This window comes from Centroberyx affinis, unplaced genomic scaffold, assembly GCF_046629955.1.
Source record: "Centroberyx affinis isolate AG114_WGS23_722 - 3 ecotype Tasmania unplaced genomic scaffold, CSIRO-AGI_Caff_v1 ptg001934l_1, whole genome shotgun sequence".
NCBI lineage: Eukaryota > Metazoa > Chordata > Actinopteri > Beryciformes > Berycidae > Centroberyx > Centroberyx affinis.
Window position 1 is genome coordinate 1 of NW_027280295.1, and position 11097 is coordinate 11097.

General features: G+C 40.0%; 2 protein-coding genes across 7 annotated transcripts; one reads left to right on the top strand and one right to left on the bottom strand.

The window, feature by feature from the left end:
• Nucleotides 1-3600: 3600 nt before the first annotated feature.
• LOC139653631 (B-cell receptor CD22-like) lies at nucleotides 3601-8132 on the bottom strand. 6 transcript variants are annotated; one of them, XR_011696002.1, is made up of 10 exons: nucleotides 8054-8132; nucleotides 7609-7971; nucleotides 7257-7514; nucleotides 6451-6711; nucleotides 5792-5879; nucleotides 5642-5696; nucleotides 4984-5070; nucleotides 4820-4879; nucleotides 4390-4717; nucleotides 3601-4213 (listed from the first exon to the last, which is right to left on the bottom strand). XR_011696002.1 is itself a non-coding variant. In XM_071530530.1 (9 exons), exons 1-9 carry the CDS (start codon nucleotides 8106-8108, stop codon nucleotides 4693-4695), a joined length of 1293 nt encoding a protein of 430 aa, XP_071386631.1. In that variant the 5' UTR covers nucleotides 8109-8132; the 3' UTR covers nucleotides 3601-4692. The 6 variants fall into 6 exon arrangements, 1 of the variants encoding a protein (XP_071386631.1); XR_011696001.1 differs by having other exon boundaries at nucleotides 4426-4717; nucleotides 4984-5111; XR_011696000.1 differs by having other exon boundaries at nucleotides 4984-5111.
• Nucleotides 8133-9451: 1319 nt separating this feature from the next.
• LOC139653632 (neuropeptide B-like) lies at nucleotides 9452-11097 on the top strand. Its single transcript, XM_071530531.1, has 2 exons — nucleotides 9452-9769; nucleotides 10858-11097. The coding sequence occupies exons 1-2, from the start codon at nucleotides 9515-9517 to the stop codon at nucleotides 10984-10986; spliced, it is 384 nt and encodes a 127-aa protein (XP_071386632.1). The 5' UTR covers nucleotides 9452-9514; the 3' UTR covers nucleotides 10987-11097.

Genomic DNA, 11097 nt, shown 5'->3' on the forward strand with positions numbered 1-11097 from the left:
CCCACTCGCTGCCTTGAACTGTGCCCCAGCGGCCTCTTTCCACATCCAATAATAAGTGAGGAAGACAGTCAGAGAGGAACCAGCAAGAGGTCTCACTGTGCCTCAACTTCTGGTTACCGCAATCATTAAGTGCGGCAGAGCTGAAATGTCAGGTTCCTATGTGTCCTGTTGATTTTCCCCATAGGGAATTTTATCATTATCCATTATGTTTTAACGGTTTAAGGTAGACTTACCATGAACAATCATATTGTGAAACAACTATATATGTTCCTGTTGAATCCTTCAGTCAATCTTACTTCAACTTTGTCAAGAAATTGTGTTTTATTCTTGAGTTCCTTATGAAATACTACACCACCGACAAGCTTTAGCAAGTTCCCACTGATCAGAGCGGTCTATATATATATACACACATATATATTTTAGGGGATGAGGGTGGTCACATGGGCGAAAATCATTACAAATCAGTAACTACTATTACATTATTATATCATGTTACTATAGTATCACTGTTGAAAATGAGGAAAAGAAAATCGATGACATCATTTACTATGCTGTATGGGAAGAGCAGTTCATTCCTTAAATTCATTCATTAAAAAGTACGCTATGTACACAGTCTTGTACCCATGCCACTTTATTCTATGTTCATACACATATCCTTTGTTACAAAAGTGTAAAAATGTAGATGTTTTTATTTATTTAATTAAAGAAAAATACATTCGTTTCAGGCCTGCAACAAATCAGTCCCTGTGTTAACGGTGATGCTAGTGTCTGATCAGGAGAGCACATTGGTTACAGTTAACGCCCACATGTGCCGACCAAAAGGTGGGACTGTCTTTTACTAACGAGTGACTCCTCTTCTCAAGCATAGAAGATCTTTGACATCAAGAGTCAACCAATCACGCGCGTAGCACGCAAATCACTTCCTGTTTCGATTCCAGCCTACAACGACACAACTAAAAACATGCCGCAGGCTGCCAAGTAAACACATACCCAGACTGAGACTGTAATATTATTAATTCAGTGTCACGACACTGTGAATACAGTCACAGCCCGATGTCACACCCAAAAAACTGCTTTTGCTCAGCACAATTTGAGTGGTTTAGGCTGCACTTTAACTAGCTTACTAGCTCTCATAGCCTATCGATTTAGCTAGCTAGGTCAGCTTGCCCGTGTGACTCAGACTTTCCACGACAAAGTAAAACAATGAAAACCATGTCAGAAAACAATGGCGACTGCTACTGATTTATTAAGACTCGGCGGGTTTCATATTCCTGTCTACAAAGGCCCCGTCCAATCATGTCCGTGGTGTAACATGCTAACCAGCTGTAAGGATAAATACGTACACCAATTTGCACTGACTATTTATCGACCCTCACGTGTGATCCTATCTGTCACAACGAGCACAAACCGCCACTGCGCTAGGATGAGCTAGTTTGTTCCTGACATTTGTCCCCCTGAGCCCCCGATATCACCTGAGGCTTTACAATGCCGTCGTTAACACTTTCACCAGTCCTACCTGGGTTGACTGCGTTGCGTCCCTTTCCTCTTCAAGACTTGTGCAGAGGAGGAGGCCCACAGTGTCATCTCTGCTGCAACTTGCCTGCGATATGCCGGGGAATCACATTTGAGACTATCAGTTCCGCCTGTTTTCATAAAGTTTCGTTTAACCAGAAATGGGCGTTAACTAAAAAATGAAAAAAAAAAAAAACCTCATTCTATCTACACGAGTCGTAATAACACAATGCTCTGGTACTACTGAGTAAGATGACAATACCACCTGAGTTGTGTTTTGATTGTGAATTGAACAGTGCACTACCATGAGCGGAACAAATAAATAAATAAATAAATAAATAAAAAATACAAGTACAGAGTTCAAGCCTTGGGTAATTTGCTTTGCTAATTGCCCCGGTTCTGACTTCCTCAAATAGGCAGGCTGAACCGCACCCTATTCTGAGTGGGAGTCGAGTTTACCTTGACTTGACTTACCTGTGATAGGAAAACGTAGAGGTAGATATTCACTGCAGTCAAAATAGGCGTAAATCTTACATTATCTACATTTGGGCGATAGCATATAGGGAAACCCCGGACCGGTTGGGGAAAGTGAATGAGTGCTCTCCCTCTCGTCAACAACTAGGCCAACTCCCAGTGTGTCCTTGAGCAAGGCACTAAACTCATACAGTTGCCCAGTGGCCAGCAGTAGCTAGAAGGCTGTGGTTGCACTGGAAAGCCCCCAGGAGTGAATGTGTGTAATTGCATGAACGAGGAACAGGATATAGCTACTTTCCACTGAATAAATGAAAGTAAAAGAAAAATCAGATAAAAGTCCTAACTTAAGTGGGGGGGAAACAACTGATGAGTATAAAAGAAACTCAGCAGAGGGTAGTAGGTTATGCTTCTGGGAGACAGAACCAGCAAAATGAGAACAGCATGATGTCCAGGAAGTGGACCAGTACCCGGTCTGGATGGATTCCTGCTGATCTGGAAGTATCACACTGTGAAGATACTACACCATAACACAGTGTGCACTTGAGCATGGCATGTCAAGGAAAGTCAAGTTAATTTAACTGTCATTTTTAGGTTCTATACATACATAGGAGTTTAGGCTGGGAAATCGCACCATGCACAAACACCAACAACAACATAATTGGCCTGAAACAAATAATCAACAAATACTGATCTACGAATAAGACATAAAGAATTATTTGGTCCCTGACAGTGTTGTTATCTCTTGTGTGACAGATGCTCTCCATCACTGTGTATCATACAGTGATAGAAGTTAATTGTGTTGTAAAACAAACCAGGCCCTGTCACAAGACTGTATTGTGTTGTTGTCTATGAGGAATTGACACTCAAAACAGCCCTAATGACCCTTTTCCTGTAAATGCTCATGTTTATTGTTATAATGATTGTCTTCTGTTTCATGCCCCATTTTACGCGAGTATCACTGGTGCCTCTGTAGTCTGTACAGCTCTCACATGACACCCACTCATCCACTGTGTAGATTGTTGCATGTGGAGGACTACAGTAGAGGCTCAGCACTGAAGCAGCTCTCAGGATGCTATGCTTCCATAATTTCACCAGAGGGCAGAATAACTTGGAAATCAGCAGAGCCGGGCAACCATGTGCTATGTAGGGCCAAGAGTATGAAGGGTTTCATTCACCGGTTGAAGTTGTGGTAATCACTGAAAATCACCTGGGACCTGCAACCAAGATCAGTGGGTCAGCAAGCTAACTTTGGCCTTAACCCTGGATTTTTGGTCCCATGACGGCGGCTCACTTTTGAACCGGACACATCACTGTCAGGGGTGAACTGTGCCACAAAGAGGAGGAGTAGGAGTATGAGCATCATCACCCCCAATACATCACCATGGTAACTGCACAGCTAACCTGCTCCACAGCAGGTTATGTTCAATCTATCAGATCCAAACGTATTAAAAAACCCGCCTCCTCATCAATCAACTCTATGAAAAAGTGGCATCACCACTCATAGAGGATTCCTTGGCCTTTTCTTTTTTAACAACCTTTATTGCAAAAAATCCATTTACAAAACCAGATGTGAACAAAAACATTGCATTCAAATGAATGAGACAAGAAGCCTGATAAAAAGAAATGTACATGATACATGATACTACTGAATCAACAGTAATAGTAATCTTCACACAGCTCTTCACATTGCTTTTCATGATGATTTATTAAATCAGAGATACCATAGTTTGAAAGAAGAACATATATAATCCATTTCTTTCCCACAGCCAACTTCCCACTTTTACCATCGAGTATGAAATCACTGAGCACCAATAGGCAACTAACAGCCAATTACTGTGTGAATGTCCATGCACTTGGACCCAAAGGCATTGCAGAACGTACAATGAAGTATAACAAAGCACAATAACATGGAGAAAAATCCACATGCCATTTTTTTTCTCTTTGATGAGCCAAGAAATATGTTTGATCATTTGGTATTTACTGTTGTTGCCAGTTATATGAATTCTCAAAAAAAGCACACAGCAAACAAAAAGTCCTTGAAACAGAATAGACAAGATGCATATTAAAACAATTATTGTCTCACCAGCGTGTTTTGAGTAAGAGTTTGTCAGGGTGCAATGATGCAATGGGTTTTCTCATCTTTTCTATCTGGCACAATGAAGAAAGTGTCAGTTTGTTTTGGATGCCCTCCACATGTATCCTGGCTGCTGCTGCCCTTTGTAAATTGCTGTGATAGGGGAAAAAAAGCTCTTCAGTAATACACTATACCACAACAGGGGAAGAAAAAATACTCTGAAATTTCAATTTTGGGACAAATTACTGAGACAATTAGTATTGCATTCAGTTTTAACATTTAGGGAGAGAAATAGAAAAGAGTCATGACAAGCGAGACAACAAAAATACCTTTTGTTAATGCAGATAGAAACCAAAAAGCACTACCCAGGCTATTTGCAAGGCAATACGTCAGCCAGGTTACTCTGCAGGTAGGACATGCCGCTGTTATTAGTCATGTGGATAGTTTTTCTTTCTGCTGTTATAGGTAGTGGTTCCCTCTCCATGTATAAGGATGGCTTCCCATTAGGACCGATGTTCCCATTTGGTGCCATCAAGCCAAAAATAACACTTTTCTTTTTCCTCTTTCAGCTTTGGTCAACTACTTGTCTATAAAACTGTAAGTGCTTATTGTTAAAATTTGCGGAGTTGAATTCATGAAGAGTTCAAGAGTTGATTCCTGTTAAAGAAGAAAAAAAAATGTTTGCATTGCCTCATACAAATCATAGATCATGACATTATCAAGTGCTTTGCAGAGCGTTGCTAAGCTGTGGAGTTTTACCTGCACACACTGCTGTAAATCACTGGATGCTCATTATCATGGGTATCCATCTGCTGCTCTCTAGAAGTGATGTACATATAGCAGGTGAGTATGTGCTGTGCCTCTCATACAGCATAAAGTAGCATTTAAAAATGAATGTTAGTGAGTTTGTGAAAACATCTCACATGTTTGCCATTCTCTTGGTGATGTGCACAGTTGCATATGTGACTTCTTGTGGTTCCCCCTCCCTCTGACTTCCCGCTTGTGATTGGCTGTTGTCAAACATGGGCCAGTTAACATAGATTGCTGTATTCTGGGTATGGTCATAAAGAAATAGCACATGGCAGTGAATTAGCATAGCACAATGTGTTCTCTGTAACCTAAATTCTTACTTTCCTAAATTCTTACTTTCCATCACATCACATTTCCATCACAAGCTACCAGTATTTTGGCTGTTGATAATACACCCACACAACAAAAACACCTCCAATCTTTTCTTTTCTGACACCCATTACTGCACTGTCTGTATGTCTCTCATTTATCACAAGGAATCAGGTTGTGGTTTTGACAAGTCTTGATGACTTCCACCCTTGCTGACATGTTTGCAGAAAAAGCAGGTCCAACTGACACACTTTAAACTGTTTACCGCCTCTGTGGCGCACTGAAAATACTTTGAAGTTCATGATAAGCATCTATGTAAAAACAGAAGTCATAGAAATTGTAAAAACAGCAGAAGTCAGTATTTAGCAACACAAATGACACCCAGCTCTAATTTACTTTATAACCTTGAAAAATAGACAGACCAGTAAATTGATTTTAATTGGCAAATACTGATATTGACACCTGTATATTCTCCTCAAAGTCTGTCTCTGGTGTCTCCATCCTCCTTTTGCAGAGTCTGAAACAGGCAAATGTATTTTGTAACAATATCATGTGATCGTTAGTTTGACTTTTATATTATGAACAGCACAGTAGGCTGTAAATTCAGTGTACCTTTTGATAGCAACACCAACGGTCACAATGAAAAGCATGGTAATAGTAGCAATGACAAGCATGTTTGTGATAACTGTTGCTTCAGTCCCTGTGTAACAATAAAGACAGCATGTCAGAGAGTGCCAGAATCATGGACAGTAATATTTTAGATCAGTCTCATATGGCGTAATTTAATTGGTCATGATTATTTCCATTAAACTTTTATGATACTCAACACAACTTATAACCATTTGTTATCATTTAATCATTCAGTTCAGAGGAAGTCACTGAAAAGAACTTGGATTATTATAATTACAATTATTACAATTACAATTATTATTATTATAAGTATTATTAGACTGAAGTTAAATAATAATAATAATTATTATATATTATTATTATTTAACTCTAGTCTGAAGTTGTCTGGTACAACCTACTTTGGGCTAAATCTTGTAAAAATATTGATTTGGATGACAGCTATTAAATGTCTGTGGGACAGACTAGTTGCTCCCCATTTTTAGCTCCAATTAGTATCACAATTTTAGAAGATGTGTAGAAATACTGCATATATATTTTTCTTTTTATTCTGATCTTGAAAATATGGCTCCCAGGGGAATATTCTGCTGAACTGACTGTGGAAACCTTATATCGTGCATCTCATCTATTTCTGCTCTACTTACTTTTTATCTTTAAAGTCACAATAGAAGAATTTTGACTTCCATGTGTGTTGGTGACGCTGCATAAGTACTGGCCACCGTCAGCAGGGCCAAACCCATCGAAGTGCAGTTCACGGTGGTGTCCGACTGCCATAGCATCGTCATCGTCTATTGCAAACCAGGTGTAGTTGTCCACCGGGGGGTTTGCATCGCTGCTGCAGACCAGCCTGATTTTACCGCCTGTGTCTGGCAGCCTGACAGATACTGATGTGTTCTTAGGGCCGTCTGAAACAACAGCAGAGTCGTTAGATATCAGAGAATTAATTTGCTGAACTCACCATCTGTGTTCTCAGTTAAATAGTGGATCTGCATTGTGCATATCCAGATAGTATTGTAAGGTTTATTTATATAGCACATTTTGTACACAAAGGCAATTCAAAGTCCTGTACGCAAGGTGACATTAGATAAAAAATACAGGACAAGATAAATAACAACAAATAAAAAGAGATAAGGTGTATAAGAAGAGAGAATAAATGAAGAATTAAAATGCATAAAAAAATAAAGATCAAGTTGCATAAGCAGTGCATAACAAAAAAAGTTTTGAGCCTAGTTTTTCTTGGGGCGCATTTGTCTCTACAGTTGTAACACAATGTGGAGACAAATGATGCCTTCAGTCAAAGATCAGTAAAGCTAGGGAGCTGGAGCTGGAACTAGGGAGGCTTGGTGCATCCCTGGGATACCACATAGATGTTATTTTCATTATTAAATCATACAGTTATCCATCCTCATCTCCTTTACTTTTAAACATTGACATTGTTTCCAGTACTTACATTCAACGTGGATACTAACGACCTCTGATAGTGTTCCAGTGTGCTTTTTCAGAGAGCAAGCGTAGCTCCCAGAGCTTGTGGAGGACATGTTGTGTATGTAAAGTACAGGCCCTTCATTAAAGGGCTCTCCATCCTTAAACCAGGCGATGGCAGATGAGTGGTTGCCGCCATCACAGCCATTTACGCAGGTCAGATTCACAGACTCGCCTTCCTTCATTATCCCCTCTCCATTAGGTTTCATCACCAAAACCTTCAAATCTAAAAGTACAAAGTGTTGTTTATGTCTCATACGTTGCCAGTTAAACAACTTTCACAACTATATTTTGTTTATGAACAATAAAAAAAAACTTACCAACAACCTTTAATGTTGAGCCAATGACACCAGTCCATTTGCCTTTTTTAGAGTTAGTTATAAATCTGAAGATGTATTTTCCACTGTCGTTGTGCTCCACTTGGTGTATTTTAAAAGAACAATTGTGGCGTATGTTGCCAATATACTCAAATTTTGTGGCGTTATTTTTTGACTGACTGTCAAAAATGAAAGGACCATCATAAATATTATACCTTTCATGACCCCATATAACTCTTTTCACTCTCAGTTTGACATTAGGCATCTTAGGATAGTAATATGAACAAAGAATGGCAACAGAGGAGCCTTTCACTGCACATATATGTTGCTGTTGATATCCCACTTTCCACATTCTGCAAGGAACACCTGAAAGAGATGGATTCACACATATATGATTTTATCTTTGTAACAATTTTATCTTAAACGAGATTAAAAGTATTGTTCTTACCAGATAGAAATAGTAGTATTAGTGCACATGTGAGGTTTGCATGTTCAACACCCATATTCTTGCCGGTTACAGTAATCAGTCCAGCTCCTTGGTTAGAGTTGTCAAAGAGATTGAGAGAAGCTCTGTAGCCAAATTAAGACAGTTGCCAGCTTCTTCAAAGAAATCTCAGCCTATGAAATCAGGTCACGTACACCGCAGACTCAATGTGCCACTTAAGCTCTTTCTGCATGTGACCTACAATGTGCCAAGAGTCCCAGTCTGCCACTGCTTTCTTGTGAGCAATTGCACAGTCATGTTGTCAGAGTAGGCAGTGTGATACTTTGTGAGGCTTTTGTTTTTAACACAAGTCAATCTACTGACCCCCTACACTATTAGGATAGGATTTCAGTCTATGACATCCCCTTATCACTGTCTGCCATTTTGCCAAAGACTTCCCAAATACCTGAGTTGTGAGGCAGGCTGAATAAAATACTGTGAACTTTAGTTCTGGGTAACACTTTATTTGGATAGTCCAATGTTGATACTCCATGATCAGGTGACAAAAAGATAATAAAGTGTCACGCATTTTTGATGCATCTCCACAGACTATGTAACCCTAAGCCTGGCATTAGTCTGATCCTAACCCTGTTTCTAACATTAACCCCAACCCTAAGATTAGCCCTAACCCAGACACTGAATAGAGTACTTTTCACACAATTATGAGCATCACTTGAAGCTCAGTTGACCTTTTAGGGACACATTATTATAGTTGAGAATCAACATTGGATTATCCAAATAAAGTGTGAGCTATTTTTGCGCTTAAATTGTTTCAAGAAGTTGCCCCCCAGAAAAGGCTTGAAAGCCACTGCACAGTTTGTTCTCTGGGCCTACCAACTCTCCAATGAACTATATCATCAGTGGCATCCACATATGAAAATTAAATCCAATGATTTTGTTAAAAGCAATAATTGATTGAATAAATAGAAGGACAGGGGCTTTTTAGAGAATATTACTTTTCAGCATCATGGACATGATGTGGATTGTATGTCTCTTCCCTCTCTGCTGTAACATGGAGAGAGAATCACCAGGCTATAGACTGTAGGAGAATGTCATTGGTTGTCATGCTATAGGTCTAGTAACATAAGTGTTTCACTTTTTGAGGGTACTTTTTCTTTAAAAGAGTGCAAAAATCATCCAGTGTGGTGAGATAATTTCACTAGTTTCTACTGCAGATCTAGTTGTTTCAAGAAAACTTCAAATGCCCTCCCCGGTTCTCCACGCGGGATTTCTCTGTGGTGGAAATGTGAATCACCCACACCGGGGCAGTTTTCGTTGACGAAACTGCGAGTATGATCACGAGACCCTATAAGTAAGACACTGGAAACAAGGGGACAAGTAGTGAGCCGCGACGACGAGCAGGACCAGCCGCTTCAGTTAAAGGTGCGCAGGAACAAGCAGGAACAAGCAGGAACAAGCCTCGAGATGGAGATGTCTCTTAAACTTGTTTCCTTCATCGTGGTCATCTCCATGCTGGTCTCTTGCAGTCCGACCGAGGCATGGTACAAGCAGGTGGCCGGTCCGAGCTACTACTCGGTGGGCAGAGCGTCTGGCTTGCTGTCCGGGATCCGGAGGTCGCCGTACATCAGGAGAGCCGAGCCGGACTCGTCTGACAGCGGAGAATCAATCAACAGCCTGATTTCCGAATTAAATCACCATAATTTCATCCTGAAGACTATGGTCAGTGGTCACCATTTATATCAACCCCTATGGGTTGGATAGGATTGCCATTACGCATTACGCACGCTGCCTTGTAGCCTGGTGCTCTAACGAAAAACTGCAATAGGCTGTAATATTTGTATACACTGCAAACACATGTTCACATTAACAATTTGATCTGGTGTTGAATCTTACCATCTCATTTTCCTTAAAACAAGTAAAACGTCAGCTGATGTGGTGATACAAGTTTACTCGTTCCCAGTGCAGTTTTGAGAATTTTCCTCAGAGACTGTCTCTTGAAATAAGCTCGAGTCAAGAAAATTCTGGTTTGCACAAGTAAAATTTCCATCCCATTGTCGGATGTTTCACTTGTTTTAAGAAAATTTCAGATTTTATAACCCCTACTCTAAGATGGATAGTTTTTGCAGTGTAGGCGCCTCTAGTGTGTCTGTGGTCCTCAGCAGAGAGTTTACAGTGACCTCTGGTAAGGCAGTGAGTTTATCTCCATAATATTTCTATTTTCCATGTTCCATAGTGAGTTTATAGTGATTTTTATCGTTTTTTATGGTAGGGTAATTTTTATGTCCTATGCATCACCGTGATATTTCTACAGGGCTTATAATTTTACTAGATTTATATTGTATACTTCAAAATGACTACTACAGTTCTAGAGTAAAAGAACAGATGAACAAAAAAGAACTAAAATCTGACCAGGCTGATTTTTAAGCCTCTTACAGTTGGACTCGCACTCATTTCAGTCATGACGGAGCTGTCCAGTCAGCACCACCCAGTCTGAGACCACGATGACAAGGGAAGCTGGAATTACGAGCGCAAAAATGGTCCAAAACTACAAGTCCCTTTAATATTGTAGTGATACCATAGGAGATACAAAAATACCATTAAGTATGATAAGGTCAGTATAAACTCACTATTAAGGACCACAAACACACTCCTTAGGAAGGTGTGTGGGGATATGAACACCTTAAAGCCCTCAGTTGCTTTCAGAAAGTTACCCTCGAAACTCTACACTATTAGCCATGGGACAAGCAAGCAGAGATTTATGAGCAAACTCCAGTGTAATGCATCTTTTGTCTGTTTCTCTCCAACAGCCAATTTGTATCAAAGACATTACACCGAACCTGCAGAGCTGTGAACTCTTCCAGGACAACAAGGGGATATTTAAGTGTAAAGCAGATGTTTTCCTCTCACTGGACTCATTGGACTGTGCAGAAGACTGAGCGGTGCAGCTGAAGGCTGGGCTGGATGATGTGGTCTACCTGATGTCGGCATGTGTGTTAAACCTGTATGTTTATCTTTAAATTTAACTCACTTGTTACATTGGATGAAAG